Below are 18,102 nucleotides of genomic sequence, written 5' to 3' on the forward strand. Positions count from 1 at the left end.
GTAGCAGAAGTAGCCTATGTTTTGTCTTCGTTACTGTCCTGTAAATCATCTTGCGACCCCTCAAGTCTTGTTATCTTGTTAATGTATAGAGGGACCCCAGTCCCCAGGTTGGGAGCTACTGGAATGTATCAGATTTTATAAACTCAATGATGGTTTTGTGTGTAAAATCTAAATCTGCAAAGTGAGGAGTAACTATAGCAGTAAATGCGAGAAAAAAAGAGTACATTAATTACCTGAGTTGGAGGTATAAAGTAGCCTAGCATAAAATAGAAATAAGTAAAGCTCAAGTACTGTACCTCAAAATTGTACTTCAGTACATTATTTGAGTAAATGTAGACTACTGCCAAGCTCAACTTCACACGACTTGCATACCATCTCTGTAACTGCTGGGCTCATGAAAATGTTGGGATCTTAAAATGAGCCCACAACAGGCCAGAAAAGGTTGAGAAACCCTGCCCAAAAGGTCCCTGCATCTATCGCTTGCCACGTACACACCTGCTCAGATTAAGCTCTGTGGACAAAGTGGTGCAATAATTGATGAGGAAAACATGAAGCTACAGGGCAGGTATCACACAGTAAGCTTGGAAAGAAGAATAGGAGGCTTCTTGACATCTGTGCTTGCTATTTGATCTTCATTATAGTGATAAAAAAAACAAACTACAACATCAAAGTTTGACTGACTTTGCTACTTTGTTCTGGTGTATGTGCGGGGTGGACAAGCTCTGAATGACAGAGAGGGAGAAAGAGAGAGGGCTCGCGCTCCCTCCCACCGCTCGTGCGCACCGACCGTGACTGCGCTCCCTCTTTCCCACATTCAAACATGGCGAAACTCTTTGACATTATACCACCACCATCACCCTCATCCTCCTCCACTTCATCGTTACCATCACCACCAACACCGCCGTCATTATCTTCACCATCACCATCACCACCATTATCTCCGGTACCGTGATGACCCGGGAGGATGGAGAAGTTGTCGGCGAGCCTGTCGGAGATCACTTGGAGCCCGTTGGCGCTGCCTTTGGACGCGGTGGTCAGCAAGTTCCGTCTGCCCACTCTGGTCCGCCTGGCCCACGGTAAGACGCCCTTTACCAGGTGCCTCGACCTCCAGCACGACCGTTAGAAACTTTTCGCACTGTTGTATTCTTTTGACAACTGTTAGCTGACTCTAACGCTCCTCCGTCGTCTCGTGTCAACTGAGTTCAGATTATCATGGCAGTAATGATGATAAATAACGATAAATATGGTTTTCCAGTTAGGAAAAGAGAAAAACTTAAAACTTTCATCGAGGAAAGGGTGTTTCTATGGGGTTTTTGTGAGGATAATGACGCTGGGATGCAAGAGCAAGTGTAGCAATTTACTGTGGAGTATTTTAACTGTGTAAATACTGGCAGGAAAAAGTACCCTTTCCGGTCAAAACTTTCAAAATAAAACCATGACAGAATGTTTTCAAAAGGAAAAAACTTTTTGGAGATGAATTAACATTTTTAGATAATAAAATAAATAAATGTAACCACAAAACACAAATAACATTACTCAATAATTTAGGCAGACATATTTTGATGGGGATAATCTCAGGAATTTAAATTCATTTAAAATGTATACATAAAAAGGTTGTGTCTTTTAAAGGAAAACTGGACAAATAAGTGTTACTTAATTTTCTAAAATTACGTTTGCTGATGGTGTCTCACTAATGTCTGATGAGATTTATTTTTGTGAAGATTTATTTTGTAGAATACCTTACCTTTTATCATGTTTTTGAGATAATTTGCATAATTTATTTAGGCTAATGGTAACTACATATATATAAAATATATATATTGTATTCTGTTCCTGTTTTCAGTGTTCAGTGTTGAGGCGGACATTTAAGTGGACCAAGTCACACAGAAGAAGCTGTCCCTGTGCTCTTGCTTTACTAGAAGTAGTTTTAATTCACTAACTATCAAATGTATACTAGCATTACACTAACTAGAGGTTGTTACCACATCATCACATGTTAATGGTTGATAAATTGGAACTCCACTACCCAGAATTCCCGAAAGGCGTATCATCATGTTTACCAACATGTGAGGCCGGTGATGTTTTATACCAAATGAGACTTTATAGACTCTCTCTGCTGTTTATGAGCCTTTATTATACCTAATTAATGAATCCGCTCCTGGCTCCGGGTGAACACTTCCCACAAGTGACAGACAGCAGAAATCACTTTCCCGGATGTGCTTTGCTATTGTAGAACCACTTTTTAATTTGGCAATAAGATGAGGCTCAGATTTGCTTTGAATTAAAATATCTTTACAGTGAATACATTAGTCACATTTTTTTTCTAAAATGGGCCGTGCTGTCAAAATACAAAAATATTCCATATAGAGTACAATAAATTTGCTTCAGAAGCCGTTATTCTTTTTCGGGGACAAAGTATGCAATATATTGACAAGTTTTACTGACCGAGCTGCCTGGGAACATTTGGTGCTCTTATTTTGAAACCAACATCGCCGTATTTCCGTTATTATTTTGGTTAAATCTGGCTACCTTGATGCAGCTGCAGCATTTATTCTCGGACACCTACTTTGCTAGTTCACACCAACCCACTGACTTGAATAAGGGAGTCATCAAACGTGTGTTAAGTTTTTCTATTTATTTGTTTTATGTTTTGCCGCCAACACGACTCCCTGCCTCACCAGATTTGGTGTCTTCACTTTGGGAACGGTCGATGGGTGTCATGGCCAAAGTTGTTCCAGTCCAGCGAGGCCCGGAAAGCCACAAAGTGTCTGTTGTGCTGCTGAAGTGCTGCTCAATTCTTTTCATATGTAAATGCTGTAATCTGTCGGTGACTGTGGTGAATACTAACGAGCAGCGACGAGGATGAAAACCTCTCAACTTTCCTAAGTGGACAAAAGCGCGCACCAAAGCCGTGTCATGGTCCCCAAAAATTACGCACCTTACTTCTGGCGGCGCGCGTGTCCGTGAAAGAGCACCCGTAGGTGTTTATTAACTGCACTGTAGGCTAGATACCCCACAGATGCCCGTTTGTTTGCACAGCCAGCCAACCCAGATGGTGGTTAGTTATTTACAACAGGGCATGATGTCAGCATTTTGTGCAAGCTTTTTTGCCCCCCATTTCATCGCCTATTAACAACACCAAACAACAACAGTGTGTTATCTGTATGGAGAGACTGTGGGTCAGTAAGTGCGGGGTTGTAATTCAGTCTGATGGCGGCTTTTCTGATAGCTGTCTGCAGTTGAAGGTGGAACTACTTTTCTATTTTTACTGTGTGAAATTGCTACTTGTACTTACATATTCTCAGTTACTCTAGATAATCCACATATTTCAAGCCATTGTGGTGTTTTGTTGTTTGTCACCATTTGGCGCACTGACTACTACATATGCTTGCACAAGTGTGTTATTGGGATGTTTGGTTTTGACGCAGCAATTCCCTTAATCCAAGACAATTTTCTGGGAGAGACAATACAAGTAACCTTAACCTTAAATAAATCCAATGAAAATAAACCAAACCTTCTACATACTTGTCTCCATTGCAAACACCCAATTTATTGTCTAAGCTTTTAAACAAACAGACATTTGTCAGAGCATAGATAATAAATTGGGTGTTTGCAATGGAGACAAGTGTGTAGTTGACTTCCTTTCATTGACTCTTTATACATCTAGCACCTTTTCGACGAGTGGTATTTTCCAGTAACTCCTTGGAAATTGTTCCCAATGAAAACTGCTGACAGCAACGTCTGTGAGTTATCCAGAGTAACCATGTTGTTTATGGAATATGGCATTGCTGTTGTGTACAATTTTTGCTTTAAGCACAAGTAAGAATGCATGTCTCGATAACCACGAGCGATAAAAGTGAAATGTGTCTTTTTGTGAACCATTGACAAGTTCACTGGCTAGAGTGATCTGAGACATGCAGATATTAGAGTTTAGTATCAAGTCTAAGGTGACAATCAGTCAAACGCCCAAAAGGAAGCAAGGTCTTCTACTGATAATTATCTTTTCAGATGGCACTTTATATTTCTACTTACAATCTCTCATAATCTGTCCTGCCTTTTTATTCAGCCATCCATCAACATGATTGTTAGATTAAAAGGCTTAGTAGTAACAGCTATCCATCAGCAAAAGAGAACAAAAAGATGTGCATCCATGTGATCTGTGTGTGAGTCTGGGAGTGTGAGAGCTAGTAAAAGGGACCTGTGTGTGTGTTGTGATTGAATTGTACCACTGTGCTATCAGCAGAAATCAATGCTGTAGTGCGACATGATGGCTCTAGTGAAAGCTCTGGAGAGCTGTGTGTGTGTGTGTGCGTGTGTGTCTGTGTATGTATGTGGGCTATGTAATAGTGGGTTGCCAGTTGCATAGCGGGGTCCTGATGAGTTGGTTAGGGGTGGTGAACCGTCACTGATGGTGGTAATTATGGACTCTGAATCCTGAATGCATGTGTGTGTGTGTTTGGGTGTGTGTAGGGAGTGTTTTAGTGTTTTCCATTACAGAGATACTTGTGTGACCTTAGAAATGAAAAACCTGTTGTTTCATCAGCCCTCAGGCCGGCAGACTATTTGTTTATTCCTAATCCATTTCTGTCTGTTGATTTGTGTGTTAATGTGTGTGTGTTCCAGGTGAATGTGTGGAGGGTCTGTCGGAGGAGGATGTGGTGCTGTTACACTCCTGTCGTCAGTGGACCACAGTGACTGCCCACAGCTTAGAGGAGGGACACTACGTTATTGGACCCAAGATAGACATCCCTCTGCAATACCAGGGTGAGTGCACACACACACACACACACACACACACACACAATGTGTGTGTGGGGGGATACATTTTTGTCACAAGGTCAACGTTTTCTACTTGCTCCATTTTTGTTGGGGGAAAAACGTCTCTTTGACGGTAGGTAAACAAACACATACAAAAGACACAGTAGCATTAGACTGAAGTGACTTAAACTGATAGTGGCAAATAATGATGTTTGAAATTTCCTTCAAAACCTACAATGACTTTCCTTGATAAATTTAATTCATTTGGTCACCATGCTATAGAGATAAATTCTAAAGCTGAAATACAGCAAGTTAAAGTTCAGAACTTTATTCCCATGTGAACCAAGTTGATAAGAATTTGTCTTGATAAAACAGAGACACATATTTCCAGTAGAAGTGGAACAGTCTCTGTCTCCGTTTTTGGTATGTGGCGATTCATCATGAACTTGGCATCATGACATAACACAGAACCAAACTATAAACTCCCAGAATCAAGAAAGATTTCTTTATGGTGAAGGTGAATGAGTTTCACATAATCGTCCCAGTTTGTGCAACGTGCATAATATTTACATGGGAATGTGCTGTATTCTGAAAATCAGACCCTAACTTCCAACCTAATGTACTTACAAATACACTCACTGCAGCCCACATTCACACAGCCAACCAGCTACTGTAGATGTGACCTTCCCTGACTCGTCCTGTCCATTGACCTGTCTTCTTCCTGCTGAATGAGTCAAGTCATTATGACCTCACCGGAGCTCAATCGCCACAATCCCATTGTTCAGACTGTCCGTCCAGTCACATTATTCGCAGTGTAACTGGATACTAATGCCTCCTCTTCATTGTTTCCTTCACTGATGGAGTGCTGATGTCACCTCACACTTCTGCCGCCTCTCAGGCTCCTTTTCAGACGAATGAAAGAACATTTGGGTGGGAGGGGGTGTGTTGAGATCATTGTGATTTTAGACATTTCAGCATTTCACATCGGAAGCATGTAACTGCCAATATTGGCATATTAGCAGTTAGCAGCAAGAACTGCTCAAAGTCCAAGTGCTCAGACAGTAGTTATAACAAATAATAAATAACAAATATAAATGGAACAGAAGTGCATTGAGTAAACATGAGCTGCCTTGGTTTCAATATAGTAGAAGGACTTTAATTATATTAATAAGAGCAGTCTTAGCTTAACTGAGTAGTACTCTCTGTAATGAGTAAAGTGAACTTCATGTGCAAAATTGGTGGAGTGCCCCTTTAAGACTCTTTTCCACCAAAATATCCAGGGACTAAAAGCAATAAAAAGTTCATGAAGTACAAAAGTTCTTTTAACAGTGTTTTTGTATTTCCCATCACACCACAAGAACTGCCAAAAATAAGCACATTGGAAATAGATGATAGGAAAAGTGCAGTTATTGTGGGTTATAATTTCTTACAATCAGGTCACAGTAATATAAGAAAACGTTTGTTAGTCTTTTTTCTCAAACTCTAAATCTCCTACTCTCTCTTCAGCTGGTTGCCCGTTTTTGAAAAAGGCTTGCATTCTTAGTATGTTTAGCCAATTAGCAATGTTCATGGCAGGTACTTTTTTAGGAGGAAGTAACTGTGGACAAGGAACCAAAATGGTTCCCCCTGGAAGCTTTAATTGAGTTTGCATTGTTGAGGGCATTTCTTTTGCTGGACCCTGTAGCATTACATCAATCCGACATCCTTCTCAGTTGTGAACCATTTTAACGATTCATTCCGGCCAGCCAACAAAGCCAATTTAAATGTATGCATACTTTTAGGACTATCTTTGTGTCTCTTTAAATATGACAGGTGAGTTGTTGTTGAATCAGAGGCCATCGCCAGTGATGAGCTAATGTCTGTGTGATGACTTCATACAGGAAGTCTAAATAAGCTTAGGAGGAGAGCAATATAGGTTTCCCCCCTGGGGATGGACAACAGGATGCTCCCTCCTTCTTATCCTCTCTCCCTGTCTGTATCCTCTTCTGTCCATCAGTGAGAGGCAAGGATGACTGAAGGGTAGAGGACAGAAAAGCTGAATGAATGGGTTTCAGGGAAGCAAGTGGCGCCATAGCCACCCTTGTAATGTGGAACTAGCTGCCAAAGCCTTGTGTGTAGGGATTTAAAATCATCAGTGATTCCTTTTTTATTTCTTGGAACAACATTTTCTCACAGAGTAATAGTAGCTTGAAACTCTTCCTGAGTCTGTGGGTTGAGGGCTGTGTTGAAAAGTAGCACTTGCTGGTATTGTTTGGTGGGTGGAAGCTCCTTATCCTGGGGGCTCTGTTTGAATTGGAAGGTGGGGGGTGGAGGAGAAAGAGGGGGAGAGAAAAGGAGGGAGGTGCTGGCGAGGAGGATGGTGGAGTTTGGTATTCTGCTCTGCCTCCCAGACAAAAAAACTTTCTCGTCTCTCTTTCCCTCTCTCACACATGAACACTTTGACTCTGTGAGAAGAAGGAGGATCCTTTAAGGGTTATAGTAGTTTAAATGCAATCCGATAAACTGATAAATAAGAATAAAGGATAATGTGATGTTAACAAGGCTGATTTGGGGCCTATTGTGCATTCCTGGAATGGTTCGTTACAACATCAAAACGTGGCACAAACCAAAACAATTTGCAGTTTAAAGAACACAAAACACAAACACAGTTACTGGACTGCAACACTGGAGTGCACGAGTGTGAAAGATTTACAGACAGAGGAGGGGATGAGCAAGGGAAAGACAGGGTGGAAGAGAGAGAGAGTTGTGTGGGTGAGTGTATGTGTGAGTGTCTCCATGGTGATGTGTCTCTGCTCTGCGTGAGAATGGGGGTCCTTTATTGGTTGCCATGCCAACCCCGTTGGCTGTTGATTGGCCGGGAGCTGGTGCCAGGTCATAGGTCACGGAGGTGTCTTTGTATTCTTCTCGTCCAAACAGTGTCTACTGCGGATGTGTGTGTGTGTTTGCAGAAAGAAAAAGAAAGACAGAACAAAAACAACTTTTCACCTCTCCTTTTTCCTCCTCTTCCCTCCCCCACTTTCCTCCCTTCTTGTGTTCCTCCACTCTCTTCCCTCCTCTTTCCTTGTCCACCTTCATCCCCCCCTCCCCCTCTTCCCTCATCTTTTTCTTTCCTCTGGGCTCCCTCCACCTTATTCTTCTTTCATGTTTTCCTTCACTTCCTCTTCCTCCCTCCATCTTTGTACCTCACTTCTTAAACCTCCTTCACATTTCTCTTCTCTTTCTCCTGTCCTGCTTCCATCCTTTCTGTAGGGAAGTTCAAGTTGTTGGATGAAGACCGAGACGTCAGGGATCCAGTCCAGTATTTTTCCAGTGTGGAGGAAGTTGCTGGAGTCTTCCCTGACAGGGTCTTTGTCATGGAGACGATCACTTTTAGTGTCAAGGTTTGTGTTGCTTACAGAGGCACATATGATTCTTTACCACATCTGCTTTATCTTATTTAGCTGGTATTTTTGTACACTGCCATTGCATTTTTTTTAGGTTTTGAGTAACATGAGAATATCACACTTAATGTTTCTGTCATGCTATATCATGTCCACATATCTATACATATGTATGCTGCAGGTGGTTTCAGGGGAGTTCAGTGAGGACAGTGAGCCCTACAGCTTCACTCTGCAGGCTGGAGATGAGCTGTCACTCATGGGGAAGGCGGAGCTTCTCTGTGCCACACCCTCTAAGGAAAAGACAGGACTGAGCGCACTCTTGAGACGCCTGGGAAAGACTCCTAGAAGTAAGTATGGCCAAACTGTTGAGTTGCACATGAGAATGAGGAAAAGGGAATCAGTGACATCATTGGCGATGCTGTATGGGATGAAAAGTTCATTCCTCCTTGAAAATGGATATATGTTGTCTGTTTTTTAAGAGATGTGGATGATTTTGCTTCGTTGCTGGTTGGCTTGGTTCAAAGATTAAAACTCAAAGATCTGTAAACCTACAGCTACTGCAAAAAGGGGTCAGGACTTTGAGCAGAATAACAGTATTTCTATAAATTGTGGTCACACTACATTTCCATCCCACGAATATTCGCTTCGTCTTCCATTCACTTTTAAGCATGCGTTTCCTGTTTCAGTTCCAGCAGACTCGCAGTTTGTTTAACTTTGACTGTGCAGCTGTGCACGGCTGGCCTATAGAGACAGTGATGCACTGTATTTGGATATTAAGTTAATCATTCAAGTGTTTTTCATCACCATGTTTAGTACATCACGCTACCAAACTACAAACTCTGCTCAATATGTGTTTATAACCCACATCGGAACTGTGACATTAAGTCCTTTTTCATGGCTGAATGCTAATGTGACCGAACCTTTACTCTTATTCTGGTACTCTTTGTCTCTGCCTCTTCAGGTAAAACTCCCTGCCTGGTCTGTATGAACCATCGTACCAATCAGAGCGTCAGCCTGCCCTTTGGCTGCCGTGGACGCTTTTGCACACGCTCCCCTCTGGAACAAGGCATGCTGGGAGGGGAGCACACAGTACGGAGCATCATCGAGAGGGTTCGCCTCCCTGTCAATGTGTCCGTGCCTTCACGACCACCACGAAACCCCTACGACCGCCATGCGGTCCGAGAGGGCCACCGCTACAAGTTGCTCAACATCGTCAGCAAGACGGTAGTGCTCTGCATGGTACTCCGCCAACAGGAAGTCTCCCCCTCCCACTTCCTACTGCTGCGTTGCATGCCCCGGTTCAACGTGGCCGAGGCCTCCGTCCACACGGCGGCGCTAGAGAGCCTCCTATTGCGGTACGCATTCGACCCAGATGCCTACTCTCGTGCCGTTAGAGAAACCCGGCCAGAGCTGGAGTGTATGACAGAGGAGTGTGTGAGCCCGCGGCGCTCTCGCGTGTGTGTGTCGGGTCAGGACTCCTTGGCACCGGCACTGCAGCACCTCTCCATGTGCGGGTACGGGGGTGGGGTTTCGGACAGCCTATCACACCGCTTCAGGGACTCTCTTGGAGAGCGGCTGGGGGAGGGACCAGGTGAGGAGCGGGAGTATGTGACTCCTGAGTGGACTGAGGCTGAAATGAGGACCAATGAGGAAATCCCTTATGAGGAACTCTGGACCAATCAGAACGCAGAGGGCTTGGGGAAGGAGCCAAACCTCATCTCCTTCCATTCGTCTTCCTCATTGGATGGTTCTCTTGGTACCGTGTTGACAAGAGTGTCTACCCCGCCACCAGTACCTCCAAAATCTGATGCTGTGAGTTTCAGTCTTCACCTCCTGTTCTTTTCCTTCTTCTGTCTCTCATCCTTCTTATCTGTCCACAGCAGCATCCGGTTGTTAAAAGTCAGGATGCTTGGCTTGAATTATTCATACATTACAGCTTTTAAACCTCACTGACCATTCACACACACACACACACACACACACACACACACACACACACACACTGAATTCCTGGAAAGGCTGCCATACACTCACAGCCCAAACAATCATAGCACATGAATACACCAAGTCATCACCAAGGATGCAAGTACTTGTGTGCTGTATGCTGGAATACAATAATCCAGTAAATAGTACAGTACCACTTCAGTCCCATGGTAGAGTGTAATACTGATGGAGCCTTTGGTCTTAAGAATGACCAAATTATTATCGATTTCATGATAAAAGGTGGCCACAAAGCAACAGTCGAACCATTACAGAAAACAGAAATCCCTTTTTGTCTTAGAGTTTCAGAGAAATTAAGTTTTAGTTTCAGTAGGTGACTCTTCTTTTGTCTGCTCAGCCATGTTGGCTGTCCCACATTTGTTCAGGTGGGGCAGTGCTGCTTATTCTGCATGTATATCTGGAACTAGTGAAGTTTAGGGCCACGATTATTATCATTTTAAATTAATCTGCAGATTTTTCTTCATATAACTGATTAAATGTCAGGAAAAAATTACAAATGCCAACAAGTTGCCAGAGAGCAACAGCTCAAAACCCAAAGATATTTTATTTAATTTTTCAATTATTTAAAACAGAGAAAAGTTTCCTGTACATATTTTAAGCTAAACTGGCACCTGGATAGAACATTTTAGCACCTCATCATTTTAACAAAGATATAATAATTATTTTGTTTACATTCAACAACTAAAGATCCCACGATGATAGTGGAACAGTGATTAGCTAGGAAAGGGGTCAAGACGTTGGCTCTTTCTTATAGAGGTAAGGCATGTGAACTCAATCTAGAGTACTTGAATGAATAGTATTTAAGTTATTTAAAAATAACTTTTGTTGTAACCAACCTACTGTTCTTCTATTGATTGAAAATGACCTGGAAACAGAAAATGCATCACTTCCTGTACAACATTTTTTTCCCCACGACATACTGTAGCAACCAGACAGTAAGAATTTAGAAGTGTAAAAGTACAGGCTTTCATAAACAATATGTGGTACATCACTTGGTGATAGCCCCAACATAAATGGGAAGGTTGTGGAATATTCCTTTCATAGTGCTTAAGTGGAATGTGTCATATATGATCAAATGTATTTGTCGGATTGTTCTTTTTTACTTGTAAGTTCAGGGTTGTATGTGCACTGACAAACCTCACTCAGAAACATCCTGCTCTATCCACATATTGTTTCATGCTTCTCATGTTCAACTGAAGGCTCTCAAAAACAAAAGGTTTTTAAACCAGAAAACGGTGAGTCATGTTGAAAACAAGCTTGTTTTCGTAGCTGCGCTGTTCTCATTTTGGAGTTTTAAGGTTGTTTCCCAACGTTAGTGGTCATATGTTAGTGTATATTGCGTCTGTGTTTGTAAGGGGGGAATTATCTCGCTTGTTTTGCTTAATTAACTTTTTTTCTGTCAAAGTAATGGCAGCTAGCAGCAGTACAGAGAGGGTGTGTGGGTGTTGATGTCTGCTATGCAGCTGGATTATACCCTGTCACACACAGCGTTCTTCATTCCCTGATATTTAGCCTGCCAAGACACTGTGTGTGTGTGTGTATGTGTGTGTGTAAAGAGCTTGCTACTGTGTGAGGGAGTTTGTTTGAGGTGTAAAGGTCACCAAGTTTGACATTTACCAAGCAGAACATTGAGACAAGCCAGCAGACACACACACACACACACACACACTCCCATAAAGACTCCTGAGAAGTCAAGTTTTAGGAGTTAACTTTTTTGCTGTGTGTGTGTGCACGTGTGTGTGTTTTTGTGTAGGTGAGAGAGGAGTGTCGCTACTTGATCGCCCCTCCGGTTCCCCCTCGCTGCTCTAAAGGAGGCTCCATCTCTAGTCCGGCCCCCAGCCCTCCCGTCCCACCTCGCTTCCCCAAAACCTCCACCTCCCCGAGACCCAACCTCTCCTTCTACTCCTCTGGACTTCAGGACAGGTACAGTGTGAATGTTTTGTTTTAACTCAAAACAAGCAACAAATGCCACCAAATCTCATCCTTCTTGCTCTGTAAAGCAGATGATATATGGAAAGGAAGAGGGACAAATAGCAGCAAATAGAAATTCATGAAATATGGCTAGTGTTGTCTGATAGAGGCTACCATTGGATCCCAGGTTAACACAATGACTTTGACTATAGTAAATTGATGTTTATAAATGGCTACATATAGCACCCTCACGAGAGTTAGTATCACTTAATAGAGTACTCCACTGATTTAGCATGTCACGTTTATAACATTATTGGACTCATGATGGACAGTTTTAAAAGAGGATAAAAACTGATGCAGAACCAGAGATATCGTCTTGTTTATTCCACACATTCTTCTTCCTTGTCAAAATGCCACCTACATTACCCACAATGCAACTCCACAACCGACAGTTGAGTTGGATATTCGGATGTGTTATGCTAGTAGTGGCTGATGTAGCCTCAAGCCGCTAGCCTCCAGCAGAAATGAGGAGCGGGCTACAGAGGTCTGGTAGGCTCACTTCTGTCAATCTTCCCAGATTTAGACTTTGCACAGTTCCCTCTGGAGCCACAAAAGGCTTTATACTTTGTTCACATTTGCAGTGGAACTCCCCCAGACCTGTAAACAAACTTTGATGTATAAAATCTGGCTTTAAGATACAGGTTTTAGCTCTGAAATAATATAAATAAAAAAATGAATATTAATTATCAACATAAATTGGTTTTCTAGAGGAAGACCGTACCAAATTTGACTTTTTTTTATCAGATTGGGAAATATCAAATGTAGGTGGAGAATATCAGGTACTGGCTGCTCATTCAGCCATAGCATAAAATCCACATTGATCAAACCCAGTGAGCGCTGATGTCTAGACGTGTCCATGACCTTGGAGCGGTTGAGAAAACAATCTCATCAAAAGCTCAGTTTAGTAGCCGTTCTGGAGCTTTCGGTCATATCACATGATCATCAGTATATGCAGTTTGCCCAGTTGTTTGTTCAGTTGTCATGGAATTGTAGATGTTCAAATTTCCATTTTTTTCTAAGCATTTAACACTTCTAACACTAAAACCTCAGCTTTTAACCCAACATGGATGACAGTCCTTAAAGTGCTCAGAAAGAGTGGAAATTTTAACATTTACTATTCCATGACAACTGGGCAAATCTTCCATCTGCTGATAATCATGTGATATGATCGAAAGCTCCAGAGCAGCTATTTATGGGACCTTGTGGTGACACTGCTTTATCAACTATGCTAAATTAGATTGAAAACGTGTAGGTAGAACCTGCTTGACATTGAAATATATTTAAATACTGTACTGTAATTTATAACTATTATAACTATAACTATTTAACTCCTCCCTCTAAGTGTTATCCTATATGAGCCTAAGTCATTAAACTGGACATTGATCATTAACATCTCTGCAATATTTGACATAATTGTGCAATATTCTGTGTTAATACTGCTGTGCAATATACTCTGTTTTCAGTTTAATTTATTGATATTTATTCATACTCTATTACTACTGTGCAATATCCTCCGTCTCATTATAATCTTATAATGTATAATTATAAGCTACACTTAACTTGACAGTTCATGCATTATTACTTTATACCGTATTATTATCATCAACCGGTAAACCCACGTTGTACTTCACACTTATTTTAATTTTATACTTATACCCTCTTGGTACTTAATTTATCTGACCTGTATTATAGTGTATTATATTTTTTGCTTACTACTTCTATTCCTGTGTGCAGGACGTGATAGTGAGCTGCTGTAACAAAAGAGTTTCCCCTCAGGGATCAATAAAGTATTTCTGATTCTGATTCTGATAAGTATAGCCCAGTTTTAACCCAAAGGTCTTGATCACTAAATAAATGCTTACCAGGAAATGATTTGTTGATATGGGAATATAACTATAAACTGCCTTACCCCAATAAAATGTGTATGATTTAACTTTTTCACATGGAATTTATTGTTGTTTTGAGTCATTGCTGACTGATACTAGAAGCTAATGTCACTCTCTCCTGTTCTGTCCCAGCTGCTCGCCCTCACCAGATGCTTCCCTCTACTGTTACCCGTGCTCCTGGGCGGACTGCCCCGCCCCTAACCCTGCCAGTCCTGAGCCAGTCTCTGTCATCCCTGCAGACAACACAGCCAATCCTCAGCCAGCACAGGCCACCTGGGCAGAGCCATGGGTAGATTCCTTCACCTCCTCCGGACCTCGACTGAAGCCGCCACCTCCACAGAGTCGATTTGCTCCCTTCGGGGCGTTGAACCCCTTCAACCGCCAGTCCCCTTGCCCCTCACCTGAGCCCACTGCCAATAGCACGACAGATTCCTCCAGAGGTGCAGAAGGAGGTGGGACATCCACAGGGGTCAATGAAGGGTTGTCCCCACCCTCTGACCCCACCTGGCGGCCTCCTGCTGACCTGTCTGTGCTGTCATTGGAGGAAGTGTCGGCCTGCCTGCGGTTCATCGGCCTATCAGAGGCAGCGGTGGCCGTATTCCAGAGGGAGCGAATCGACGGCAGCCTCCTGGTGCAGCTGACTGAGGACATCCTGTCACATGACTTCCACCTGAGCCGACTCCATGTCACCAAGATCACACAGTTCATACAGGGTTGGAGGCCCAAGATCTAACACACACACACACACACACACAAACACACACATGCACACACACACACACACACACACACACACACACTGTCCAATGTGCCTGTTGGCTACTGAGCCATCCTGAATGTGCCTTCCACTGTGAGCAACTGGCTGCTGAGCCCCACTGACTCAAGCTGAGACTTTGCTGAAGGAAACCACGCCACCCTGTGGTCAAACTGTAGAACTGACACTTGACTGGCTCTCATGCCAGGAGTCTGACAGACTGACTGCATATTTCCTGTCTGAATCACAGACTGGGACTAGTTTACTAACAAATGGCTACGACAGAGAGCTATATGACGAAAGTGCAGCATTGTTTCATTTTTGGGTCACCACAATACATCTTCATACTTTGAGACAGCTAAGCACTACATGGATTTGTGTGGCTTTCATGCTGTGGTCCGACATAAAATCTGATATGAGGGGAAAACATTTTACATCAAAAAGCATTTTGACAAATGAACAGAATTTCTGCAGTTTTTACATATTGCGTTATTCACACCACAGAAAGGGTTTAATGTGACTTTGCAATATAAGGGGCGTTAAGGGATTTACAACCTCTATTGTTGACCAGTAGGAGATACAACAGCACAGATGTAACACTTAACCTGTTCCCTACCTGAGTCTCTTGCACAGCCTTCTTCATCTGTCTTAGTGAGCTTCAATGAACTGTAATTAGCATAAATGTCAACAAAATGTGGGTTTCTTAGGAGATAAGAAAGAGCTAGTTGTTTAAAGCTAAATAAAAAAAGAAAAATGCAGAAAATCTGAAAGTCAGAAATCTTACCTCCCAGTGAAGTAATTATTGAGTTTCTGGTACTGATCAATGATTCATTGAACTCTCTCTGAATATACAGTATTCTGTATCAGGGCCATTTTGTGCTTTGGGACAGTGATATTTTTATTAACATTCCCTTTAAGGGTAACACAAGATGTCCTTCTGTCTGTAGTCAGATACACAGATGTGTTGCCATGCTATAATAGAATCTTTGACTGCCTCAGAAATAGACTTCTCAAAATGTACCTCAGATCACTTGTTCAGATATGCTTAATTTAGCCATGCATAATATAATAAATGAAATTACACTAAAGTAATATGTTCACATAGCTTTTTTTTATAACTTCTTCATTATGCACTACTAGACAGAAAACACACTGGTGATGCTTGAAAGTAATAGGTCCAGAAAATAAACGACATAACGACATGTCCAAAGCCCCATGAGAGACGATACAGTTAGAAACTGTTGAAGGGTTACTAAGGTTGCATCAGATATTAAAACTGTTGTAATTGTCCAGTTCTTAAACCATAAAAATGATTAATTTAATAGGAAGTTAATTTTCTGAAGTGAGTTGAGGGAAATTTCGATGGGCATTTTTCACTATTTTCTGACATTTCATAGATCAAATGAGTTACTAATCAAAAAAATGAATTTCAAATCCTACCCAAAATCATTGAAAAATGAATGAATGGTACAAAATGAAAAATGTATAAATTATGCTATAGATTTGATCTATTGTGGCTGAAAATACAAAAACCTAAAAATCATACAAACCCCGAGTCTCTCTGTTGAGACAGCAACAAAATGACCAGATGCCAGAATTACTAAAAAATGTTGTTCCTACTGAATCCAGACATCAGCAGATAGAGAGGTAGAAGTTTCCCTCCAGCTGTCAAAATTAAACTGGGCCTGCTTTATGAGTTTTACTCATGTATCCAGCTTTAATAGGGGTACAAACTATTTCTTCATACATTCTTCTGATGATAGTAATGTGATATAACCAGGGACAGTAGCCTCAGCTACACTTAGGGTTATTTCAGGAACCAAGATCATCCAAGTTAACCAGATATCTATTTAAAGTTTTGTTATGTGTAATTTAAATGTCAAAGTAAACTTGTTTATTAGTTCTTGTGATTCTCTCGTTGTCATACAAGCTGCTGTTCTCTCATAATGTCTGAAATAATCCTCTCTAAATTCCACAACATTCCCAAGATTTGATAGGCTGACCTGCTACTGATGCCAAGTTTCTCAAAACTGTTTCTCATGGCATCGCACAAACTCCGCTAGTCCTCTCTCTGTGTGATCATGTAACTGCAAGGCCACTGTAAGAAGAGCAATGAAGAAATAAACAAGAGAAAACAAAATAAATAGAAACTTAAAGACCTCCATCCTTTTTTGTTTTCCGTGGTGGTTGTGGGGCGCTGGAGTCGTAATAACACACAGGCAGGAGGTTGTGGGGTTTATTGTAGATAAGGCTCAAACATATGACTGCAATAGTTGTGGTTTCAGAAGTAAATTGGCCTTTATATAGACATAAAAAAAGTTATGAAGAGCTTTACACTTTGAACTGAACCCAGTAGTTACAAGATGAATCAGATTCATAAACAGATATGAAAAACAACAAAGATCAGAAGTAGAAAACATTGTTTTTATGAGGGAATAAAATTCTTGTCTCACATAGCATGGTGAATGATGTCATTGATCCATTTTCTCTTTTCTTTTTACAGTAGCAGTGATCAAACTGATTACTTTGCCTTTGTTTAGCTAGCAATCATACAAATCATGAAAAAGTGATGCTTCAGTGGTAAGCAGTGGTGGAAGAAATGATCAGAACCTTTACTTCTGTAAAAGTACCAATACTGTACAACAATGTAAAAGTATTATCAGTAAAATGTACTTAAAGTATCAAGCGTAAAAGTACTCGTTCAGCAGTAAAATGGAACTGTGACTGATTATTATGAATGTTATTATAAATTACTTTATTAGATTGTTAATACAGATGCATCAATGTGTAAGCAGCACTCACTCAAGAGGTAACAAGACAAAAATGTTAGGAACCACACTCATTTTTAAAAAATGTAAAATCTTAATCTGAAAAGTAACCAGTAACAAAAGCCGTCAGAATGTAGTGGAGTAAAAAGTACAATATTATAAAAAAGTGGGATCAGCCTCGACACTACAGAGAAAGCTGTGTACTTCAGGGCTGCAATTTTAAAAGATTTATGGATTCCATTTTGATTAAGCTTTGAGGAAAGCCAACTCCAAATGCACCAATGTCTCCCTCTACTGGGTTCAGTATAAATACTGGAATCAGTATTTCCTCCTGGAGACACAACTGTCTCATTTATAAAGCGAGACACCATCGGTCTGAAGAACTGCAACAAACACATGATCGTTTTTTAGAGAGAAAGATTAGAGTGATGAATAGATCAGATTTTTAATTTACACATTAGTGGTATGAATTAATAGAAAATAAAGTAATGACTATGTTAATGCTAATTTTCTCATTAAAGTTTAACCGGTGAAGCCTCCCTGCACAAAGATCTTGATGATCTCCATGTTTCCTCCTCCAAAAC

The 18,102-nt window shown here is 41.3% G+C and overlaps 1 protein-coding gene across 2 annotated transcripts; it reads left to right on the forward strand.

Annotated features, from left to right (window-relative positions):
• The first annotated feature begins 617 nt into the window (after positions 1–617).
• On the forward strand, positions 618–16,914 carry gareml (GRB2 associated, regulator of MAPK1-like). 2 transcript variants are annotated; one of them, XM_044168035.1, is made up of 7 exons: positions 618–1,076; positions 4,624–4,764; positions 8,008–8,138; positions 8,320–8,485; positions 9,100–9,950; positions 11,893–12,062; positions 14,129–16,914. In XM_044168035.1, exons 1-7 carry the CDS (start codon positions 965–967, stop codon positions 14,727–14,729), a joined length of 2,172 nt encoding a protein of 723 aa, XP_044023970.1. In that variant the 5' UTR covers positions 618–964; the 3' UTR covers positions 14,730–16,914. The 2 variants fall into 2 exon arrangements, with proteins under 2 accessions (XP_044023970.1, XP_044023972.1); XM_044168037.1 differs by lacking the exon at positions 618–1,076 and adding an exon at positions 2,519–2,615.
• Positions 16,915–18,102: the final 1,188 nt, after the last annotated feature.

The sequence above is a fragment of the Siniperca chuatsi genome, linkage group LG16 (assembly GCF_020085105.1).
Source record: "Siniperca chuatsi isolate FFG_IHB_CAS linkage group LG16, ASM2008510v1, whole genome shotgun sequence".
Classification (NCBI taxonomy): domain Eukaryota; kingdom Metazoa; phylum Chordata; class Actinopteri; order Centrarchiformes; family Sinipercidae; genus Siniperca; species Siniperca chuatsi.